Genomic DNA, 26,333 nt, shown 5'->3' with positions numbered 1-26,333 from the left:
TGAGGGAAATAGAATGCCTTTTGTCCTTGAAACGGATGACAACACCTGACCACCTTATGTGTAATAGTTGAGAAGTTTAATGGCACACTGAAAAAACTGCTGCGTAAATGTGTATAGAACGGCCCAAAGATTGGGACCGCTATTTGCCAGCGCTCTTGTTTGCATACAGGGAAGTGAAACAGGAAAGCCTCAACTTCTCTCCATTTGAGCTAATGTTCGATAGGTCTGTAAGGGGCCCTCTTGCCATTCTTGTGGAGCTTTGGATGGGACAAAACATTGAAGAGGTCAAAAATACCATGAATATGTAGTAGACTTATGTAATCCTCTTGATTCAACCTGTGAACTAGCAAGGCAACAACTTGTCGAAGCATCAAAATGACACAAACGATACAGTACCATGGCACTAGAACCTGGGATCACAAATATATAGTTGTAGACAAGCTTCCTGTTTTGCATCCCACTGATAATAACAAATTGAAAATGCAGAGGACTACATATACATGTATGTTATTGATGTAAACAGAAAGTATTCCATGCAGATCTCCTCAACTAGTATGTGGTTAGACATGAAGACAGTAAGTGTAATGATGCAGAGATTGTACACGCTGCAGTAAGCCCTATTCATGCATGCACAAATTTCATTGAAGCAGACGATGAAAACTTGATGGAAATTACTTTTCCATCTATGGAGCAAACTCAAGAGTATTGAAATGCACACGCACGTACACATCTGTGAAAACAGAACAGAGGTTAAGAAATCTGAAATTAATGATCTGTTGCAAGATTGTACTGATGTGCTTACTGATGTACACGTACCTGGTCATACAAGTCTGATTGAACATACTATACAGTTAACAGTTAACAAGTACCGAACCAGTGTGTTGTAAAACATATCCAGCACCATACTCGATGCAAGAAACAATCAAAGATGAACTGATTGCCCGTAGAAGGTAGATGTTGTTGAAAAATCAGAATCTCCATATGCTTCACCAGTTGTCGTCAAGGAACCAGATGGGTCAAATCAATTCTGTGTAGACTTCCATAAACATTAAGATAGTGTTCGATCCTGAACCGATACCCAACATTGAAGATATCATGTATAAAGTAGCTAAAGGGAAATACTTCTCTTAACTGGACCTTACCAAAGGTTACTGGCAGATACCCATATGTGACAAGAACAAACTCAAAACTGCCTTAATTACAGAAGAAGGGTTGTATCATGTCAAGTTCCCCCATTCAACATGGTAAATGCTCTTGCTGTTTTAACTCCAATGATGCGAAAGTTTTGGATGGGCAAGCCAGTGTTGTTCATTACATTGATGATGTGCTCATTTTTACTGAGACGTGGTAAGAACACATGATAGTGCTAAAACAGGTTCTTGAAAGGTTGCAAGAAGCAGGGCACACAGCAAAACCCAGCAAATGTAAAACTGGGTTTGAATCGGTAGATTTCTTGGCCACATCGTAGGAAAAGGGTTGATAAAACCAAAACCAGATGAAGTACAGAGTGTACTCACTGCAAAGAGACCTGAAACTAATAAACAAGTTCAGTCTTTTGTCGCTCTTGTCAATTATTATCGCAAGTTTATTCCAAACTTCGTGGCGATAGCTGCGCCTATAACAGACCCGACAAAAAAAGGTCAGCCTTATCAGGTTCAACGGACCAATACACAAGAATAGCCATGGCCACTAGCCATAAGCTATTGCCCGCAAAGTCGCCTACGCTGTAATTGAAAGGGAATGTCTTACCCTAGTGTGGGTAATAGATAGGGTTCATGTATGTTTATATGGTACTGAGTTTGTTAAAAACAGACATATCTTGCAGGGAGTCACATTAATAACCATACATTAATGCGTTGGGAATTCAAGTTACAACCGTACAGGTAAAGGCTATCAAGGGCTCAGATAACATCGGTGCCGACTACCTCAGTAGGTGTCCGGAGTACTCAAAGTGTGAGCAGATAAAACTTTAGTAAATTTTTGAGGTGTTATACATATTTGGAGGTTCAAATCGACATTATACATGTACACTGTATGTAACATTAACCAAAAAGAATGTAACTTGGAAAGTATTGTAAAATCTAGGGGTTCTTATCAGAAATAAAAGGATAACATTTGAGTAAATTTTAAATAGTTTTCTTGGGGGAAAGCGATTGTCATGAGACAAGTTTAACACTGTTTCTTTAACAGGAGAAATTGTCTGACATACACACATTTAACTTGGGAGGTTGCAGCCAGCTAAACCAGGATTCCTTGGTTATGCATACGCACTGGGCTCGTGTCCTCTTGTTTATTTCTTGCCTCAGTGTACATGTGAAATGTTAGAAATGTATTAATCGGGTACAGGGAGATGGGAAGGTATATAACCTGTGCCCACCTTGTCTGAATTGAGCTTTGCGGTGTGGTAGCCAGGAAAACCTTGAGTATGTTATATATTACAGGGTATCTTGTAATTCTACCCTGTGTGTTATTAGCACAGTGGCTACTATCCCAGTTTCCCCATGATCCTGATTTTGACCTTGCTATGTGACTTTGATGAATGCTGGCCTAAACACCACATACTTTCCGATGGTCAGTGCATAGCGACCTACCAAGAACATAAGCCGGGGACTTCCTTCTCACATTCTTGTGGTCCAGGGATTCATCTTAAGCCTTTGTTCCATGACCGGCCTTACATTGTATTTATATAGTATTTAAGAGAGTTGTGGAATATTTATATTGTATTATTTTCCTTGCTGTGTAATATATTGAGCCATTTTCCCTGCTTACAGGATTATTTCGTAACGTATTCCCACTGGGCCCATTATACTGACTGAAAAAGAAGTGTAAATACCCGAGTTTAGTTTAGTCCTTTCTTGAAATAAATAACTAATTATTGTGTTTGGCAGATCGTGTTTGGTCTTCTGCTCGTCTGAGTTACGCCTTCATTTTTAGTCTGAGTAGACTGGCACTAGGGTTCACTAAATTCATGTTAATGCGTGTTTTGTTAAAATTTTAATTATGCCCATGCCCATCAACTCGCACCTGCATTTGAATGTGTGCGCCTTATTTTGAAGTTGTTCGTTTTGATATGTTCAGTTCTATCCTTGATGCCGATTACGTTAGAGTTAGAGATTACATTTAATGCTACCTGAGTTCAACAAAGTTACTAAATGAAGTCATCACAGTGGCTGGCTGTCACAAGTGAAGTTTAATGTGTAAAACCGATTGTAGCATTACCAAAGACGGCCTTGTCGCTATACCAGGTATTTATCTCTACAGTAATTTTAATACATAAAGCTTGCGTGTTGCATTCCGTCCGCGGATCCGCCAAGTTTCTAACAGCCTGTTTGGCAGGGATTAGCATGCTCTCCGTGATTCTGCGAAATGTGGATGACACCTAATTGTATTACAGTTTATTATTACATGTATATGTTACAGGTGATCAAATTATCACAGGAACGTGATTGTGAAAAAGAATCTCAAAAAAATGGAGGTAAAAAATGACACGTCCATTAGAAATGACCCTTAGAAAAAGGATGATTATGGCTACCTCATTTTACATTATGGGTTTAGAGGGCACACTACCATTGATCAAGTTTTTAGCAAATAGAATTAGACACAAAGAAAATTTGCATATGTAGAGACTGTTTTGGGTAGGATGAAAGCAGAAGACAGCGGGATACATACCCATTTGGTTCATTTGTGTCAACAACACTGCTCAAAATCTTTGACATAAATGGTCAAAGATTTTGAGAGATAAGCAGAGTTTCAAGTCATCCAACTGGTTTTCAAGAGGTCGCTGTATTTGTTTCTAGCTAGCTTTGCATAACTGTTCCCTAAAAAAGTGAGAGTCGAGGCTGCCCCAAGGTGACCACAACACCTCCGTAAGAAATGACACCAGCCAAGGCATTTTGTGTGTACAAGTGAGAGTGATAATGACAAAATGCAATTTTCTAAATACCCAATGACGATGGACATTCTAAAAAAAAGGAGGATATATTTCTAACACTACAGGAATGTGTTGTGCACACCTCATTTCTTAGAAGGGGGGAAATTTATTTTCGTGGCTCGCATAAAATAGGAAGAGATATTATACCCTACTGCACATTACCCAGTCGAAGTTAAGTGGACATACGTGCACATGCATGAATTCCCCCACCTTGGCTAGAGATCCTATCCTGTGGCTTTGGTGTTGTTAGCAGTAGCCAAATTTGAAGAATGCAGCCTATCAAATTGTTACTCATACAACAAAAACACAGACAACTACATGTACATGTACCTCTGCAATAACATAATTTATTATTACAGCAGTGTTACTTTGCCACTGAATATTCAAGAAAGTACAAGTTCATTGTGTGAGCAGAACTAAATGGTTTTCTTACACCTACATGTACACAACATGATAAACTCACCTGGTTAAATGTTTCTTTTATCAAAGAATATCTGCTCTCCTCAAGACACTTTTCAGAAAAGTAGTCAGGATTTACCATTTCTTCCACGGCATTACATTCAAGGCCATTTTTCAGCCTCTGCTGTGTGTGTTGATCCAGTATCTCAGGTTTAATCGGGGGGAGCACCGGCCTGGCAGTCAAGATTTTTTCTTCAGTAGAATGCTGCATAGTTCATTTTCATCCAAAGTCTCTCATCAGGTTAATCTGGAAAATAAATGGATTCCTATGTATACACATTTTTGGAGAATGGAATTTAGTAATGATAAAGGCATGCTGAAGCACTTTCCGACTTGCATTAAGCAAAAATGACATCAGACATTAATCGACAATAGTATAAGACTAGAGCTGGAATTATGTTCTCAAATTCTAAGTGTTGCTAGGTCAGCAAGACAATACGTGATTACTGGTACCGGTATGTGAAATGAAGTGTACACACATTCTTTCCTACCGCACAGGGCTGGTTGCGTGAAGTGAATGAACATGTAGGTAGCCTCAAGCATGCATAGTTGACTGAAATTGCATGCTTCGGCTAGTACAGTAAACTGCTGTTTACTGGACTGTTTGGAGCATTTCAGGTGATAAAGCAAGTGCTACCCTATGGTGGATGAAAATCACGATGGTGTAGGTGTTTGCTGTGAGTCTTTACTTGTGGGGAGGAGTGCTTGCTTACGCAACGCTGACAAATGACTGCAGATGGAAGAAATACGCGTATGCTACTTGATGCAGTAAGACGAGGGATTGTGTTCTACCCACATACTGAGGCTCATGTCGTCAATAAAATTCATCAATAATATTGCTAAATTGTGTGGTAGGTAGGCCTACTGTATTTTTACAAACAGCCAGAAGCATCTCGCCCATAGTGAAGATTACGCACAGTTCAAAAATGTATTAGTAGCAGCCAACATGTTTGGGTGTGTAGAAATGTAAACAGTGATTTATAACTGTCTTACTTTACCACTTTTAATTTTTTTTATTTTTAACATATAAACAGGTTTTAATGTATTATTTTTTGGGCCAGGATTTGTATTAAATGTATTATATTTATTTATCTATTGATTTAAATTAATTGTCACTGGCCACAATACAATTTCTCCAAGAGAGATAATGAAGTGTTCTTCAATTTGAACAATTCAAGACTTCATCTGTCATGATTGATTTCTAAGTGATTTTTAATAAATTATATGTCTTCACATAGTAACTTCCAGTCTGATGACATCACCAGCCTGAATTTTTGCATAAGGCATGTTCTTCATAAAATGGAACAAAATGCAACTCCACATGTCATTTTTCAAAACTTCTAACAGACTGACTTTGATCATGTAAAATACAAATTAGCACCTTCAGATTTATAAACATGATTATTTGGGGATAATTAGGCATACTGTGTACATTTGGTGGACATTTGGTTGGCTACCAGTGCAAATCAAATGGAGTTGAATTCATTTAAAGTTTTATGGCAAAGTACTTGTACCAGAGGACCTCTCTCAAACCTCTCTCAACAAGAAGAAGAATTCAGTATATTTTTCAACTGATGTATTTTAATGCACCTAAGAAATAACTTTGAAAAACAAAAGCCATGAAAAAAAAGAGCACAAAATTGACGGAAAATGATGGGAAAAGTTTGGCTCTTTTCATTCTCTTACTGTTTACATTAAAAAATCAGATTTTTTTTCAATCAGATTTTTCTATTTAAATCAGATTTTTGTTTATTCTGATACAAATTTGAGACAAGTTGGCTCAAATGTCCATTCAAAAGCAAGCAAATTAGGTGCATGTGTACAGTTTTCTTTTATTTATTTGTCTTGTGACAAACGTAAACAAAGTTGGATTTAAATGAAGAAATTTAAATCAAGTAATTTGATTTAATTCACAAACCACCATATCTTAGCCTTGGTGAAGTGCATGCAGTATAACACCTGTGTGCAAAAGCAGTCTCATTTTGTTTGTGATCCAACTTCACAGAGCAATGACCTAGGCTTGACTAAATATCACTTTATTCAGGGCATAAATTTAGTGGTTTTAGTTACACTACGTGTATAATGACTAACATTTCTAATCTCAATAAAATACATGTTTACTTGTAGAGATATAAAAGGTTGATGTACACTGATATTTTACCATGTTAAACCATCATGGAGCAAGGATACAGGATTTTGAGCTGTCTGGGCTAAAATATCTGGCCGATTACCATTTTCTGGTATACCTGGTATGTCCATCGCCAGAGCGCAGCGAACACTTGCTACGCACCACCTGTTTCACAACCATACACCCTTTTAGTACCCTATGATGATCGCCGCAATTTTTCGCTGGTAATCTGCATCCTTAAAATGTTGTACACTGCAGTATAGGAAGTTGAATATTCATGCCATTGGTGGTGCTTGGTATGACCTGAAAACCCCATCAAATTTAATGCTTACGCAGTTGCTTGTTTTGGGCTTTGTACCCTTAGTGTTCATGCACAGTCATTGCCCTTATGGAACGCTTTCTTCTGGAGTTATTTTGGGAATGAATAGCAAAGTTCTTTATGAAATATTGTGTTTTATTTGAATCATTTTTATTATGGCATTTATACAAAAAAGTATTTCATGAGATCTCTTGAGCGCTTCTTGTGATGAAATAGCACATTTTGTTATGAACTTAATTGTCTAATGGTGCTCAACATGTTGTTGGCCAGTCGTTGCCAAATTCGTACAAAGACTTTGAAAAGTGATGTTTGGAAAAACAAAATAAAATCACAAACACTGCATGGATAATGGAACAGCATATCAAAGTAAAATGTTTATTCACGGTGGCAAAAGTAGATATAATGTCAGTGACTTTCTGCTCTCTATTTCCTAGTCACGGCGATAAGTCGATAAGTTGTAGTTAATTACAAACAAAAGACACAAAATATTGCTAGGATATTACTTGGCCCACTTGTCCAGCTAAAGCTGCAGACAGTAATCAGGCATTTTTGTAATGTTTACTATTGTGTGTCTGACCAGGCGGCAGTGCTCGAGCACTTTGAAGTGCCAGAGTTCTAACTCCTTCTGTGCCCTTCCTGAGTCCTCTATGGTTAAACTCTGAAGTGGGCAATTTAAATGAAGTAAAATTAAATCATGATTATAAATCCTTCCTTATAAACGCACTTATAATTACTGAATCCAAAAAGCTGATTTAAATCAACACAAGTGGACAGATTTGAATATCAAAATCTTACAACCCAGATTTTGTGTAACACATGTGCATTCATATTTCTTTAATACTAAGAACTGCAAGGCTCACAGAGGGAATATTTGCTGTTTAAATTGTGCAAAACCTGCCAACATTTCCAATCAGTAACAAAAATTCAAAAATTGAAACACTTTTGCTTTTTTCCCAAAAAATTAAATATGTTGATTTATATCAGTGATTTTTTTTCATATTTCTCCATGAACTCCTCCAGCTCATCAAAATATCTGTTCACCGTTTCCTTAGAGGTGGCCTTTGCTCTCATTATCTCAAGTGATCAGGGTCTCAGGTCAGTGTGCCATGAAGTTGAGAAACCACTGAGGTGAGAGGGGCTTGTCCACTTTCTTCCTCTTCCCAATATGAACTGCTAAGTCAGTAGCAAGTGCTGTAACTTCTGTACGGGTGTAGCCATAGGAAGACATCACATTAATGTGATTGACCCGCGTTTGTTCCTCTTTCTAAAAAAAATAGGAGTTCAGCACCAGACCTACCAGTAGTTGTTTCCAGTTTAATTTTTCCGCTAATTCTATTACAAAGAGCAGAATATGGGACAGACAAAATTCTTGAAGCCTCATTAATTGACATTCCCTGAAGTAAAATGAATGAATCATAAGAATACTGCAGTAACTCGTCTTCCCTTTATTGACCACAGTCTGCAGTTTAAAAAGAAAAAGGTTTTTGTCTTTAAAACGTATTAAATCCTGTTATAAATTCATTAAAATCACTATATATAATATGTTCTCAGGCCTACATGTACTTGCGAGATAGAACGATAGAAATAAATTCAAGGACTGCATCCTGATGCAATTTAATTTGAACTTTGCATAACATTTTTATCATTGCATTTTGATTCCATATGGCAGCTAATGAGTGTTTCAAACAGTGGACAGCTTAAATTGAGCTTGAGGTTAAAAGAGAAAAACAAAACAAAGTCTCCTCAATTTGAACAAGACCGTAACATTTTTGCCACATTAGCAAGCCATAAAAATCCAAGAAGCAAAATGGTAACTTGAAGTGCTGCCTGCCTTCAGAAACTTGCCCAAGCAGACGATAGTTAAGTTTGGAATATTTGGTAACTGATTATGTGTTTTGGGCTCCTTTGGAAATCAGTTAAAAGTGCACTACTAACATACCCAAAAAATATACAAATTATAAATCTATCAATCTATCTAATATTTACGCAGGTAACTTTATTCTCAACACCTTAAAAGTCGGGGATAGCGGTGAGTATGGACATCACATCAAGCACACAAATCACAAATTATCTTGCACGGTCTCACGGTAACGTACTAAACGGGAATAAAATTTGGTTAGCGAAAACACATGACGGCATGATTCCATCATGCACATTATGGATGTAGCCGGTGGAAATTCTTCCTCACCCGGCCCCTTTCATGTATACGGAAGCGTAAAAGGACCATTTGCAAAAAATGTTTCGCGCCAAGATAGTAATTCACCGTGGCGACTTACTATCTCACCGCGGCAAGTTATTTATTTCACCGTGGAGAGTTAGCTAAAACTAGCTCAACTCGCTACATATTAATACTCATTTTGGATACCAGACCCAATGATTCCGACTACTCTATTAATCAAAGGTCCTATCCTAGCTGTATCACGCAATGTTCACGTGACCAACATTCCTCCAGATTTCCGGGAATAGTCAAACAATTCCGAACTTATCCTGTCCATATTAAATTCTGTTTAACGTCAACACAGTTTATTTAATGCTCCTCAAAATTGTAAAAATTGTTACAAAGATTAAAATGAATAAAATTGGTAAGGGGAGAAGAAAAAGACCATTTGGATGGTTTCCAGCTGCGTCTGTACCAAGAATATTCGAAATTATCGAAAAACTTTTTTGGCAAGTGCCCACTTTTTTGTTAACTTGTAATTTCAGATGTGCAATGATGCAAGAGACATTATGCATCCCATCTCTGATGTGATGCGGATACCTGTTTTATTAGAGTCACAAATCCAGATAATTGTAAGTGAAACCAACTACCCAGCCAGGCCAACAAGGTAATTCAGTTCAAGGCTGTATTGCAGTATTTTCAGCAGTAAAGTATCTCATTCCTAATGTTCCTAAGACATTTACACAAAACAAAAACTAACAAGTGGTCCTTAACTTTTTATAGTAAAGTAGTTCAGCAGGCTAGAGCTCAGGTCCACCTGGCATGGAGGAATAAAAACACATTCCTCCACGGTTTAGGAAATTAGCTAGTCCCTATGTCACGTACCAAAATGTATTCGACACCATGGACGAGCCGGGGGTAGACGTAGGCCTACAATGTACATGTACAACAAGCTTCCGATGAGGAAAAAGTAATCATAGCCAATGCTTGCGATACAGCGTCCATGGATACACACCAACCTCAACCACTTCGCAAATACTCAATGCGCATGCGTTACCCTAGTCTCGGGCCAAGATAGACGGCAGAACTCGATATATCGATAGCGGACTCGATCGAGCATACGCTCACCGATTTCTATTGCGCCCTCTCGTGGCTTCATTTCACCAATCGGCGGGCTTTCTGTTAACTTTGCGATGGCGGTATCCCTCGATGGCGCTTTCCCTCCCCCGACAAAAAAAATGATGAAAAAAGAAGTAAAAAAAATTAAAAATTGAAAGGAGTAAAAATGGCATAATTCACTTAAAATGTAAACCCCTTATAATACCCCCCTTCCAATGCTTATCAGTTTGATACCAATGAATGCTTCCCCCAGAAACACCCCCCCCAAAAAAATGGCAACGCGCATACATGGATATATTTAAATAATCATCAGCTTCAACAAGAATATTGGAAAGGGAATGCAAGTCAGCTGAAGAATCCAGGAATACATCTCAATGCAAGCTGTGGTAAATAACTTGACATTTTATTCTTTAGTATAAAAATTCCCAGCTGAATTATACGATAATACAAAGTAAGCATACAGTGTTGTCCTAGTGCAACATTACATTGAGGTGGCGGGAACACTAAAACTCAGACGACGTAGTTCGGCACTTAATGCTTTTACACATCTACAAAAGAATTTCTGCATAGGCCCTATGAATGTTTCATTTGCATTAGGCAATAATTTAGCACTGTGTCCTTGGTGGATGGTGGACTAATAAGTAATGGCAGTCAGTGTTGGTGTTAGTATTAAGTGGTTGTGTTAGGGTGAATGAACTTTTGAGGATTTTTGCCTATGTCAAATGTAACATTCATCCTTCGATTTCCGACAGTAAGAAATAGCTATGCATGCTTCAGTTTCATCCGAGTTTCACTGTTCCCATCTAAAATCGCTTACACCTATTACTCCTAGAACATTTCTCTGCACTTTAATGTATCAAGTCAGTCGAAATATATCAGGAATACCAACTACCTGTCAATGGGCTCTATAATACAAAACACTAAATAACACTGCTAACTTGCGAAGTCCACCATTAGTGTGGTTGTTTTCCTATTGAGAATATACTCATTTATCAGAAGAATAAAGTGGATTCTGTCTTGTTGGCTGATGGAGACAAACAAATGAGCAGAAGCTCTACTTTCACAAAACACCACATCTCTTGAGTCCGACACCACAGCAAGCACGCACCAAGCTCACTGACCGAGCCTGATGACCATAGACTCCCGATGTATTCCTTTGGAAACAGCTGATGGTGATAGAAAGTCTTAAAACTCTGTTTAAACAAAAAATGAAAGCAAAATATTTTCATGGTCCATAGTGCTTTTACATTTTAAAAGTGGGTTTCTTTACTTTTGCCACATCACAAAAGACTCTTATTGATAATATTATACCTCATAATGTGTGTAAATCTTACAGTGCATACTTTATGGAAAAAATAAATTGCCAACCAAATAAAGTAATCTAACTATTACGTAATGAAATTCTCAAACCATAATGCTCCAACAACTCCAAGATGGAAAGTGTAGACCGGTGCTTTGTCTTCGACTGTCTTCATTCTTCGCAAACATATCCTGGACAAATAGGAGGAAAACAGTACACACAATAAGCATCTTCTGAAACAAATTTAGATTCTTTTAAGGGATCAGTGTCAATATCTGAGATTCTTGAGCATAATGAGCTATTTGGGTATTCATAAAGCCAAGGTCTTTTGGGAACAAAGCGCGCGCGAGTCAGCTTATGGCTGCGCTGATAGGACAGACTATCGTGCGCGCGCGTGGCCATATTAATAGCCTTGTGCTGGGCATACGCTGTAGGAATACCGAACTGGCTCATTTACAAAATCTCCGCCGATGTATACTTTCCATCACTATATGGAAATTAAGTGAAACAACATCCTTTGCAGAGACATCAAAGACACACTTCTCACAACAGAATCTAAGGAACCTAGACTACGTTTGTACATCAGTAAGAATCAAGGGACAAGTTGCAAGAATGTGGAAACACTAAAAATACAAAATACTAATCAGAATGGATAGTCACAATATCTTTGGTGGTCATCCCAAGTTCATCCACTTGGTAAAACCTTGCTTCAAGGATTTAGTCCCTGGAGAGTTAACAGAGAAGAAATGGAAACAAAGTTAACTTAATGTCAACAGCAGAACAAATTTGACAGAAACAATCTCTACTGTCCTTTTTAAGGATTTACTAACTGAATAATACGCATAAGCTTCAGGTACATGTTCTTTGCTGTTTAGTCTTCAAGTAATCCTGTGGGAAATTGATATGGTTAAGGATGATCGAGTCAAAACAATTCTTTCATGTGAGTGTGCAAAATGCGTTTCTATTAGCGATGGCATCAACTGATGCATGATGTCTCCGAAGTTTGCTTCAGTTCTTGAAATGCTTCCATTATCCAGTGCCTAGATATCAAAAGACAAAACTCAAGAGAGAAAGAGAAATCAAGATCAAGTTAATTGTCAATTAAAATTAAACGACGATAATCAAAACAAACAAAAACCAAATGCAATGACAAATTGAAGCAAAAAGCCACTTACAACAATGCAAAACTCACTGGCTTGAAAACACAATTTAAAGGTTGTCCAATAAGAATGATTACACTTCAAAAAAAACACTTTATTTTAATTTAAAAACAAATCAGTCAGAGTCCTATGTCCGGTCATTGTCAGCTTACTCACGGGTTCCAATTTCGGATTTTAAAAGATAAAAAGTAAACGAGAAAAACATAAACACATATCAAAAACTGCGCGAATAACACACGCAGCCACAAAAAATACCATCGAAAACGACCATGGAAAAGAAACTATCAGCTAAAAAAACGGTATACACGAGCCACGGAATATAGCGTCGAGTATTGCCGGAGAAAAAAAAGGAATGACCAACAAGGGTCAATGAGTTTGAAAAAATGGCTAAAACAGAACTACCTTCACCTTATTTGCCAGTTTGTGTTAAGTCGTGTACAGTCCGCTTCCTCCATCGTCAGAATTGTACGTCTGCTCATTGGAGTTAATGAGAAATAAATTTGTTTCGCTGGTCGAAAGAAAGAATACAAAAATACGTAAGACACATAAAAAGAAACAACCTGCGAAACAATAATGAAGCACAAATAGTGGAAGCCAACAATACGCCATGGTAAAGAAAGCAAGAAAAGAAAAAAGAAATTCAAAGCCTTACCTTTCGTTAAACAGGCCAAAAGTTTTGCTCAAACTGAAAAATTACTTATCTTATGCACTTCAGTGAGAAACATCTAAATGCTAAGTGACCAGTCATCTTCAGCTTCGCATATCCATGACCTAAGAACTAAGAGACACCAATTTGAAGAAAAGAAAACAAAATAATAAAACTGAATCCCACAGGTCAACGAAACAAGAAGACACCAAGAGCCATCGAAATGACGGAACGAACGCGACAAAAACGCATCCACGCGAGTGTACAAAATGCATTTCTGTTAGTGATGGCATCGACTGATGCATGATGTCTCCGAAGTTTGCTTCAGTTATTGAAATGCTTCCATTATCCAGTACCTAGATATCAAAAGACAAAACTCAAGAGATAGAAAAATCCACATCAAGTTAATTCACTGTCAATTAAACGGCGATAATCAAAACAAACAAAAATCAAATGCAATGACAAATTGAAGCAAAAAGCCACTTACAACAATGCAAAACTCACTGGCTTGAAAACACAATTTAAAGGTTGTCCAATAAGAATGATTACACTTCAAAAAAAACGCTTTATTTTAATTTAAAAACAAATCAGTCAGAGTCCTATGTCCGGTCATTGTCAGCTTACTCACGGGTTCCAATTTCGGATTTTAAAAGATAAAAAGTACATGAGAAAAACATAAGCACATATCAAAAACTGCGCGAATAACACACGCAGCCACAAAAAATACCATCGAAAACGAACATGGAAAAGAAACTATCAGCTAAAAAAAACGGTATACACGAGCCACGGAATATAGCGTCGAGTATTGCTGGAGAAAAAAAAGGAATGACCAACAAGGGTCAATGAGTTTGAAAAAATGCCTAAAACTGAACTACCTTCACCTTATTTGCAGTTTGTGTTAAGTCGTGTACAGTCTGCTTCCTCCATCGTCAGAATTGTACGTCTGCTCATTGGAGTTAATGAGAAATAAATTTGTTTCGCTGGTCGAAAGAAAGAATACAAAAATACGTAAGACACATAAAAAGAAACGACCTGCGAAACAATAATGAAGCACAAATAGTGGAAGCCAACAATACGCCATGGTAAAGAAAGCAAGAAAAGAAAAAAGAAACTCAGAGCCTTACCTTTCGTTAAACAGGCCAAAAGTTTTGCTCAAACTGAAAAATTACTTATCTTATGCACTTCAGTGAGAAACATCTAAATGCTAAGTGACCAGTCATCTTCAGCTCGCTTCCTTCTTCGCACATCTATGACCTAAGAATCAATAGACACCATCTTGAAGAAAAGAGAACAAAATAATTAAAACTGAATCCCACAGGTCAACGAAACAGAAAGAAACCGAGAGCTAACGAAACGACGGAACAAACGCGACGGCAAGAACGTATACGCCCGAGGAACAAAGATCTAGCGCACGAACTGTTTTTCACGAAAATTGAAAGACGGCACAGATAAAAATACATTTCCCTTAAAATTAAAGAAAATGTAGCTCTTTTTTGGGGAGGGGAGTCTGACCAGTTTGGACTACATTTTGATTAAACAAATAAAATGAAGCTGACGTTCATTTCAATGTAGCAATTGTCCAGTGGAAGCAATCTAACCGGTGTCTTCAGCTCGATTCAGCCATCCATCCAGAGGCTCCATACATCAATTTTCTGAACATCAAAACACAGACACTAAAGAATAGACAATGTGCATTAATTCCACATAAAAAGATTCAAGCTGAATCCAAGGTTTTAAATTTTAGCTCAAAAACACCCTCAAGAGCTCAAAAGCGACAGTAAAACGACCGTTAAACGACGATGGTTTTAAGTTTAAATCGATTACTTGAACAGTTGTTAAAGAAAACAAAGATAAAAAAGGGACAAGGACAAGAAACGATACAAAATGGAAATTACTAAAGCAGAAAATGTGCAAAAATAAAACAAAACAAAACCCCCAAATACAAAACAGCAACCACCACAACATACAGCAAACAGAAAGCAAAACAAAATGACAATAAAGAAATTTTAGCAAAGTTGTGTTTGCCTATCAGGTTCTGTACGTTTGCTTTTTCCTTTGTCGACCGTTTGCGTCATACAGTCCTGAACATGAAAGAGCTAAGTTTTAGAAAAACTAAAAAGAAAGAAACATTACTTGAAATCAAAATCATGAAACGAAATGCTAGCCATTACAACGGTACATGCAAGAAAGTAAACATTATTTGAAGGATCGAAAGCGAAATAAAAAAACACTGATCACAAACGCGTCACAAAGACACAAATTTATGAATAGTCCTTAAAGGGAAACAAGAAGGGATTAAAAACTCACATTCAAGCAGAATGTCCGTTCCAATTCATAAGAAATACGTCTGAAATATAATTTCTTTATTCGATAATGTGCAAAAATACGATTAACTGTCATTTAGTTCGACACCCCGTGAATCAACAAAGCTCCTACATTATATTCTCCCTTTCCGTTTATATGCTGCCAATTTAGCACTTCCTGTATGCACAATAATAATCACATCAGGGTCACGATGTCAAAAACATTTGAAAGAGCCATGAAAAACGGAAAAGGATATTTCATGTTGCTTGTCTGTGTTTGATGTTGTGTATGTAATTAAGATGACTTTTAGCAAGAAATGTTTTAAAACGGACATTTGTTATTTTTTCTGAAAACCTTGAAAACAACAACACTGAAAGTGAGTTTCAGGTGGTCGCACTGAGTAAATATGCTCTCGGCTGTACTTATAATAAATGAATAAGTATTGGGTTTCTTCGCTTGTATTTTTAAAGATACTTGTTTACTCGCAATTTCGAATGGCCAAGCTCACGCAGTTGAAAGCTGGGCACAGATATGAATGCTTAGATGCACACGTTTAACACCGAGTGACCATTTCCATTACATTCCATGGCTGAATACTGCGATCGGACAGTTCACATCAGAACTACTGTATGTATGAAAACGGTTTTTTACATCCATTGTGGTCTAAGTACTTTGAAACTGGACCTTTTTTAAACAATGAAATATTTTAAATCATTTCTTTACATCTGTTGGTGCCATTTCTGTGACGTCAACCATGGAGGAGGCTATTTATATTGTGACCCCATTTCTGAATGACAATCAAACTGCATTGACACTGCACTGCATTGAAATTGATTTAAATTGAACAATGCAGGTACCCAATGTTGCATACAGAATAAGCTTGCGTGTGCATCAACAAATCGCCCGCATGAGGTGACTACAATACGGCAATCTATCCGGATCTACTTCATAATTTTTGAACATTATAAATATTGAAGAAAGTACTGAAAAACCAAGACTATCCCGAATACGTCATCGTTCACAAACAGATAACCTGTAGCACAAGTGAAAACAGACTCCAACCAGCCTCAATTAACCGTATAATCTCACCAGCTCGAGACATCAAGATACCATGATACCCCGAAATCAAGAATCCAGTTCACGAAGACATCAAGAATCCAGTTCACGAAGACATCACGACATCAAAACATCAAGACACAAGGACATCAAGACATCAGGACACCAAGACAAAAGGACACCAAGATATCAGGACATCAAGACATCAGGACATCAAGGCGACAGGACATCAGAACATCAAGAAATCAGGATATCAGGACATCGGGGGAAAAGTCAGAGGAAGGAGGTGATTTAGAAGGAAGAACTCCAACCAATCCCATCCAACCAATCTCGTCATCCACTTCCTCAAGACATCAGTATATCCAAACAGCAAGACATCACGACATCGAGAAACCAAAGCATCAGGACGTCAAGACATCAGGATATCAAGACACCAGGACACCAAGACGTCAGGACGTCAAGACAACCAGGACATCGTGACACCAAGACATCAAGACACCAAGACATCAGGACACCAAGACATCAGGACATCAAGACATCAGGACATCAATAAATTAGGATATCAGGACATCAGGGGAAAAAGTCAGAGGAAGGAAGTGACTAAGAAGGAAGAACTCCAACCAGTCTCACCCAACCGATCTCATCACCCAATTTCCCAAGACATCGGGCTATCCAGACATAAAGACATCGAGACATCAGGATACCAAGACATCATAACATCGAGATATCAAGACACCAAGACATCATGACATCAAGACATCAGGACATCAAGACACCAGGACGTCAAGACATCAAGACACCAGGACGTCAAGACATCAAGACACCAAGGCAATCAGGACATCAAGACACCAAATCACAAGGACACCAAGACATCAAGATTTAGAATATAAATACACCAGGACCTCAAGACACCAAGACGTCAGAACTTCGAGACTTTGAGACATCATGACATAAAGACCCTGGTCATCAATACATAAAGAACTGAGCTATACAAAAAACTGAGGATGAATAATCCCAAACCATTTCTAGTAAAATTGATATGTTTTTAAGACACAATTTCTCTTCAACTTTCCATTCTACTTCAATGTATGACAACTCCTTTACTTTTCTAGTTGGTTGAATACATTGAAAAGTGTATGCTTTTCAACATCCAACCAATCTCGTCATCCACTTCCTCAAGACATCAGTATATCCAAACAGCAAGACATCACGACATCGAGAAACCAAAGCATCAGGACGTCAAGACATCAGGATATCAAGACACCAGGACACCAAGACGTCAGGACGTCAAGACAACCAGGACATCGTGACACCAAGACATCGTGACACCAAGACATCAAGACACCAAGACATCAGGACACCAAGACATCAAGACATCAGGACATCAATAAATTAGGATATCAGGACATCAGGGGAAAAAGTCAGAGGAAGGAAGTGACTAAGAAGGAAGAACTCCAACCAGTCTCACCCAACCGATCTCATCACCCAATTTCCCAAGACATCGGGCTATCCAGAAATAAAGACATCGAGACATCAGGATACCAAGACATCATGACATCGAGATATCAAGACACCAAGACATCATGACATCAAGACATCAGGACATCAAGACACCAGGACGTCAAGACATCAAGACACCAGGACGTCAAAACATCAAGACACCAAGACATCAAGACAATCAGGACATCAAGACACCAAATCACAAGGACACCAAGACATCAAGATTTAGAATATAAATAGACCAGGACCTCAAGACACCAAGACGTCAGAACTTCGAGACTTTGAGACATCATGACATAAAGACCCTGGTCATCAATACATAAAGAACTGAGCTATAAAAAAAACTGAGGATGAATAATCCCAAACCATTTCTAGTAAAATTGATATGTTTTTAAGACACAATTTCTCTTCAACTTTCCATTCTACTTCAATGTATGACAACTCCTTTACTTTTCTAGTTGGTTGAATACATTGAAAAGTGTATGCTTTTCAACATCCAACCAATCTCGTCATCCACTTCCTCAAGACATCAGTATATCCAAACAGCAAGACATCACGACATCGAGAAACCAAAGCATCAGGACGTCAAGACATCAGGATATCAAGACACCAGGACACCAAGACGTCAGGACGTCAAGACAACCAGGACATCGTGACACCAAGACATCGTGACACCAAGACATCAAGACACCAAGACATCAGGACACCAAGACATCAGGACATCAAGACATCAGGACATCAATAAATTAGGATATCAGGACATCAGGGGAAAAAGTCAGAGGAAGGAAGTGACTAAGAAGGAAGAACTCCAACCAGTCTCACCCAACCGATCTCATCACCCAATTTCCCAAGACATCGGGCTATCCAGACATAAAGACATCGAGACATCAGGATACCAAGACATCATGACATCGAGATATCAAGACACCAAGACATCATGACATCAAGACATCAGGACATCAAGACACCAGGACGTCAAGACATCAAGACACCAGGACGTCAAGACATCAAGACATCAAGACAATCAGGACATCAAGACACCAAATCACAAGGACACCAAGACATCAAGATTTAGAATATAAATAGACCAGGACCTCAAGACACCAAGACGTCAGAACTTCGAGACTTTGAGACATCATGACATAAAGACCCTGGTCATCAATACATAAAGAACTGAGCTATACAAAAAACTGCGGATGAATAATCCCAAACCATTTCTAGTAAAATTGATATGTTTTTAAGACACAATTTCTCTTCAACTTTCCATTCTACTTCAATGTATGACAACTCCTTTACTTTTCTAGTTGGTTGAATACATTGAAAAGTGTATGCTTTTCAACATCCAACCAATCTCGTCATCCACTTCCTCAAGACATCAGTATATCCAGACAGCAAGACATCACGACATCGAGAAACCAAAGCATCAGGACGTCAAGACATCAGGATATCAAGACACCAGGACACCAAGACGTCAGGACGTCAAGACAACCAGGACATCGTGACACCAAGACATCGTGACACCCAGACATCAAGACACCAAGACATCAGGACACCAAGACATCAGGACATCAAGACATCAGGACATCAATAAATTAGGATATCAGGACATCAGGGGAAAAAGTCAGAGGAAGGAAGTGACTAAGAAGGAAGAACTCCAACCAGTCTCACCCAACCGATCTCATCACCCAATTTCCCAAGACATCGGGCTATCCAGACATAAAGACATCGAGACATCAGGATACCAAGACATCATGACATCGAGATATCAAGACACCAAGACATCATGACATCAAGACATCAGGACATCAAGACACCAGGACGTCAAGACATCAAGACACCAGGACGTCAAGACATCAAGACATCAAGACAATCAGGACATCAAGACACCAAATCACAAGGACACCAAGACATCAAGATTTAGAATATAAATAGACCAGGACCTCAAGACACCAAGACGTCAGAACTTCGAGACTTTGAGACATCATGACATAAAGACCCTGGTCATCAATACATAAAGAACTGAGCTATACAAAAAACTGCGGATGAATAATCCCAAACCATTTCTAGTAAAATTGATATGTTTTTAAGACACAATTTCTCTTCAACTTTCCATTCTACTTCAATGTATGACAACTCCTTTACTTTTCTAGTTGGTTGAATACATTGAAAAGTGTATGCTTTTCAACATCCAACCAATCTCGTCATCCACTTCCTCAAGACATCAGTATATCCAGACAGCAAGACATCACGACATCGAGAAACCAAAGCATCAGGACGTCAAGACATCAGGATATCAAGACACCAGGACACCAAGACGTCAGGACGTCAAGACAACCAGGACATCGTGACACCAAGACATCGTGACACCAAGACATCGTGACACCAAGACATCAAGACACCAAGACATCAGGACACCAAGACATCAGGACACCAAGACATCAGGACACCAAGACATCAGGACATCAAGACATCAGGACATCAATAAATTAGGATATCAGGACATCAGGGGAAAAAGTCAGAGGAAGGAAGTGACTAAGAAGGAAGAACTCCAACCAGTCTCACCCAACCGATCTCATCACCCAATTTCCCAAGACATCGGGCTATCCAGACATAAAGACATCGAGACATCAGGATACCAAGACATCATGACATCGAGATATCAAGACACCAAGACATCATGACATCAAGACATCAGGACATCAAGACACCAGGACGTCAAGACATCAAGACACCAGGACGTCAAGACATCAAGACACCAAGACAATCAGGACATCAAGACACCAAATCACAAGGACACCAAGACATCAAGATTTAGAATATAAATACACCAGGACCTCAAGACACCAAGACGTCAGAATTTCAAGACTTTGAGACATCATGACATAAAGACCCTGGTCATCAATACATATAGAACTGAGCTTTACAAAAACTGAGGATGAATATTCCCAAACCATTTCTAGTAATATTGATATTATATTTTCTAAGACACAATTTTTCTTCAACTTTCCATTCTACTTCAATGTATGACAACTCCTTTACTTTTTCTAGTTGGTTGAATACATTGAAAAGTGTATGCCTTTCAACATCCAACTAATCTCTTCATCCACTTCCCCAAGACATCAGTATATCCAGACAGCAAGACATCACGACATCGAGACACCAAAACATCAGGACGTCAAGACATCAGGATATCAAGACATCAGGACACCAAGACGTCAGGACGTCAAGACAACCAGGACATCATGACAACAAGACATCAAGACACCAAGACATCAAGACATCAGGACATCAATAAATTAGGATATCAGGACATCAGGGGAAAAAGTCAGAGGAAGGAAGTGACTAAGAAGGAAGAACTCCAACCAGTCTCACCCAACCGATCTCATCACCCAATTTCCCAAGACATCGGGCTATCCAGACATAAAGACATCAAGACATCAGGATACCAAGACATCAGGACATCGAGATATCAAGACACCAAGACATCATGACATCAAGACACCAGGACGTCGAGACATCAAGACACCAAGACATCAAGACAATCAGGACATCAAGACACCAAATTACAAGGACACCAAGACATCAAGATTTAGAATATAAATACACCAGGACCTCAAGACACCAAGACGTCAGAACTTCAAGACTTTGAGACATCATGACATAAAGACCCTGGTCATCAATACATAAAGAACTGAGCTATACAAAAACTGAGGATGAATAATCCCAAACCATTTCTAGTAAAATTGATAGTTTTCTAAGACACAATCTTTCTTCAACTTTCCATTCTACTTCAATGTATGACAACTCCTTTACTTTTCTAGTTGGTTGAATACATTGAAAAGTGTATGCTTTTCAACAATTAAAATTATCCATACTTTCCGGGACATCTGAGGACGCTGTTGCTGTGAAGTCATCTAAGGAAGACGTGGGGCAGTACACAAATGTTTCTGTTCAAATAATTGTGAACCCAAAATTTACCAACTGAAAACATTTCTTAGAGAGGGATTGGTGCTTTGTTATTGTTATGCACATAAACAACAATGAATCAGCAAAAAGAAAAATCTACCGAAAATAAAAGACTTTATGTGTGAAAACTAATGTAACATTGGCACTTTCTCGCTGGGATGACAATACAGTTTTGTGGAAATATTTATTAGCATAACACTGCAAAGGTGGTAAAAAAAACCTTTGAAATAGTGGAACAGCACTTGAAAATAAGGTAGTGTCTGAGACACATCAGCACAGAAACAGGCCCAGGGACTTTGGAGAAAAAATCCAACGAATTTGTACTAGCATTTGAGTATTTCCTTTGGTTGCTGTAAAAGACATAGGCCTATTAGGTGTCATGAACTATTGACAATCTTGTTGGTGAGGATTTGAGGTGGTGAAGGTTGAACGGAACAAATAATTTGATAAATTGTGAAATTGATCAGCCACTTTTTGCGCTTGTTCAACATTCCGTTCCAATATTTTCAGTAAAGAACTTTCAACACCGTAAAATTTGCCGTTCGAATTCACCAATGGCCAGACATAGAAATGTCATCAAAAATATGAAAATTGTATCGAAATACTTCCGAATTAACTTTTCTTTTTGTTTGCAATTAGTTTCTTTTCTTATCATGAATCTAAAACTTAGTAATGGAATAAGGAATGTGTAAGAATGATGAATTAAGGATATACATATAATGTTAAACGTGCAAAACTGAATGTTTGTAAAGTTATAGAGTTTGCATTCCTTCTTTGTTTTATTTCTGCACACATGTATCTCGTCTTCCTTCTTATTTCTTTTGGATGTTATTATAAAGAATTTGAAAACAAGGTTTTATAAACAACAAAGTTTACGAAACAAAGAACTTGTAAAAGGGTAAATAAATTTATATCCTATCATCTTGCCCAAGCTTGCACGCCCTTTTCTGATTCCAAAATTAATTATCAGAAAGTGTGAAAATAAGGAACATAAAATAACTTTTCATCGAACGACACAAACAATGAAAAGATACGTATGAATCAAAGTTTTTTAAATGATGCCGTAAAAATGAATTAGAATGCATGAAATTCAATGATGAATCAGCCTATAAATAACATAAATTCACTTTGATTTGGCCACGACAAAAGAATTTTTATTTGAAGAGTTTGTTTCCAAAATGAGGTATATGGGTTATTCCATGTCAGACCAATACTCTTTTTTTAAATGGGGCAAAAGGTCACAGATGTTTGTCAAAGGTCATGCAGCCCTTGATTCTCAAAGCCAAATCTTCGCAACATCAATGAAAATAGTATGTTCTGATTATTTCGAGAAAAAATGCATATATTGATGAAAAATGAGACGGTGTTTCAGTTTTACTAAAAGGGTGAATTTCTACGTGAAAACTGGCTACTTTATTGATCTCTACCCTGACCACATGGAAGGGCAATTTCTGCTAATAATTGGTATGTATCTATTATTCACTGATGTCTACAAGCACAGCATTTTTTATCAAAATCTCAAGACCTAGGCTTAAAAGTGTGTTGGTCTGCTCGGACATGGGATGACCTATATCCATTTGAAAAACATTTTTTCACAGTTATGAAAGATTGAAGAATTAAGCAGTGAATAGTTATCTTCAAGCTTCTGTTTCACTGTTTTGACTCATTAGAGTTGTGTTTGGCTGTCTAAGAGATGCAGAAACTAGCTGTAGGCAACTGAGAGAAGGTAGGATTCTGAAAGGTATATCAATTTTGGCGCTTATCGCATTTTGGAAATAAACTCTTCGTTAATTTTATGACGAATTTAACAAGTGAAACGGTTATAAATCATAACAAGTACAATTACGTTCATCAAAACACCATCAAGCAGTGCCCAAATGATCGACTTTGATGAATTAGCGCAACACTGCTGTGGTGTAGGAGCAGTATTGTAGGGCCTGTAAACCGCGACTTTAAATGATTAGGTAGGCCTACACGGTGAAACAGTCAAGTTTTAATATGTCCCTAATGTCCCTGTTACTGCATACAATTAAATTACGTAAACGCCTCTACATATTAGCAAATCGTGAACAAAATGTCGCCAGCCAGAGTCTGGAGTGTTGTCATAACTCGTATAGCCTATGGGTGGGTGCACATCCGATGCCGTCGACCAATTTATGACACTCGGCAACATTTTCTTCAGCCAAAACTAACAAAATAATGCACAAAATATCTGAACAGAACTGCCTACTCCCCCCACACACTCATAGCTGCACAATCATAGGGGATTATTCACCGTCCTGCGAAATGTTAGCGCTACTTACGGGAACACGACACCGTCAGGTTTCCATTTCTTGTGATAGCCACATCTCTGACGCTCAACCTGTCTTCGCGACTCCATCCCCTATTCTGGTTAGCATAGCATGGCGTATCCCTGCAATCCACGCTACAATATGTTACTCATTCACGCAATCACCTGTTCGCTAGCGCATGGCTGCGCAGTTGGCATTCTAGGTGAAAGAGTGTGATTGTCTTCGAAAACGCGCTGCTTCTTCAACGAAAACAATGTAGCTGTTGCCAGGCAAATTTGAGTCCAATCCTCTATACTCGGTCAACGTTTCATTGTGGAAACTCCGATTCAGACGAGGCCAGTACCCTTGAAAGAATTTTAAGAAATTCTTATGTCAATGCTACCGGGGCTATTTGCAAAGGGGTTCACCTGAGGAGAATATACTTAATATCTGGGTTGTGTAAAATGATACCTGTGCACGAAACTCATCTTATCTTGCAACTCATTTTTAAACTTAAGACGGGTCCCTACTCTGATTTTAGCTTTGACGTGTTCACGGTGTTCCGAGATCAATTCACTAAACCCATCCTAAGAAAGATGCATTAATTAAGACTAGAAATTTGATGGCTGTCATGTTTCTTTTTATGGCTTGACGAAACGGTCTTCAGAATAAGGAAAGCCAATAAGCCTTTTGCAAATCAAATTTGAATAAAAAATCCGATACTCTAAGTTACCTGAGTGCTCATAAACATACAAATTTTAATTCGCAGACGAAAGACACTATTGCTTTTCCTGTTAGTCTGGTACCCTGACAAAATATTCCCTGCTGACGACGCTTGATAAAATCTTAGGCTGGGTGTGACCCATGGATGTGAATAGACCATGACGCAACATCCCAAGGTTTACTTGTAAGGACGCCCTGGATGGATATACCCAGCAAGAAATGAGACCGAGGGGTACCCCCCCCAACATGTCCAATCCCTATATACATTCCAGACTATTGTTACTTAACACATCCCCAAGATGTCTGAAAGGAGTTCCCCAGATTCCTGCGAGACAATGACCAATGCAAAGCAGGGGGGTTCTCTCCGTCTCATACCTTGCTGCATATGTGGGCGCATCGTATGTTTAGATCATGGAGGAAGGACACAGGAGTTTGAACTGCCCGGGCTACAACGTCTGGCCAAATACCGCTTTCTGGCATACCCGCTATGTCTATAGCCAGAGCGCAGCGCACGCCTGCTACTCACCACCTGTTTTGCAACCATAAGCCCTCTTTGTACCTACGATCGTCGCCGCAATTTTTCGTTGGTAATCTGCATCCCTAAAACGTTGTGTACTGTAGTATAGGAAGTTTTATATTCATGCCATCGTTGGTGCTTGATATAATCCGTCAACAACATCAAATTTAGTGCTTGCGTAGTTTCTTTTACTACCTGTGTACCCGAAGTGTTCATGTGCAGTTGTTGCCCCTATCGAACGCTTTCTTCTTGACTTTTTTTGGAATAAATAGCCAAACTGTTTGTAAGATTTTGTGTTTTGTTTGAATAATTTGTATTATGGCATTTGTACAAAGGCGTATTTTATGACATTTCACGATCACTCCCTGTGATGAAATAGCGCATTTTGTTCCCAATGAACTGAGCTTTCCAGAAGTAGTGAAGATTTTGATGGCCAGTCTTAGCCAAATTCGTACCTAGTCTTTGAACACTGATATATTGGACGGAGGAGACTAGAATTACAAACTTTGCATGGATAATGAAACAGTGTGTCAACATTTAAAACGTTTATTTATGATGGCAAAAGTAGGTCTAATATCAGGAATTTTTCTCTCTCTATTTCCTGGTCACATCGATAGTTGTATTTAATTGCAAGCAAAAAAATACAAGTATTGCCAGGATATTACTGGCCCCGCTTGTCTGGCTAATGTCAGGCAGCAATAAGGGATTTTTAGAATGTTTTCTATTATTCGTCAGACGCGGCGGCGACCATCATTGGACGCTTTAAAGTGCCTGTGT

The 26,333-nt window shown here is 38.4% G+C and overlaps 1 protein-coding gene across 7 annotated transcripts in view; it reads right to left on the bottom strand.

Moving 5' to 3' along the window:
* The window catches only part of clhc1 (clathrin heavy chain linker domain containing 1), a 140,424-nt gene extending 114,833 nt beyond the window's left edge, over window positions 1–25,591 (bottom strand). For 2 of the 7 annotated variants that reach the window (XR_015428069.1, XM_087147296.1), the window contains exons 1-5: window positions 24,350–25,586; window positions 12,075–14,495; window positions 11,525–11,605; window positions 9,881–11,307; window positions 4,395–4,637 (exon numbers count right to left, since the gene is read on the bottom strand). Coding sequence is in view for 6 of the 7 variants with exons in the window: in XM_087147296.1 (XP_087003422.1) it covers window positions 4,395–4,601 (207 nt within the window). In the remaining variant the exon portion in view is untranslated. Of the gene's footprint in view, window positions 1–4,394; window positions 4,638–9,880; window positions 11,308–11,524; window positions 11,606–12,074; window positions 14,496–24,349 lie in introns of all 7 variants that reach the window. The other 5 variants (XM_087147386.1, XM_087147419.1, XM_087147452.1 and 2 more) reach the window with 5 other exon arrangements.
* Between the last annotated feature and the right edge of the window lie 742 nt (window positions 25,592–26,333).

This window comes from Acanthaster planci, linkage group LG01, assembly GCF_054643075.1.
Source record: "Acanthaster planci isolate LZ-2023a linkage group LG01, COTS_SCS, whole genome shotgun sequence".
NCBI lineage: Eukaryota > Metazoa > Echinodermata > Asteroidea > Valvatida > Acanthasteridae > Acanthaster > Acanthaster planci.
The sequence above is the reverse complement of the archived record's forward strand: the minus strand, read 5'-3'. Positions and strand labels throughout refer to the sequence as shown.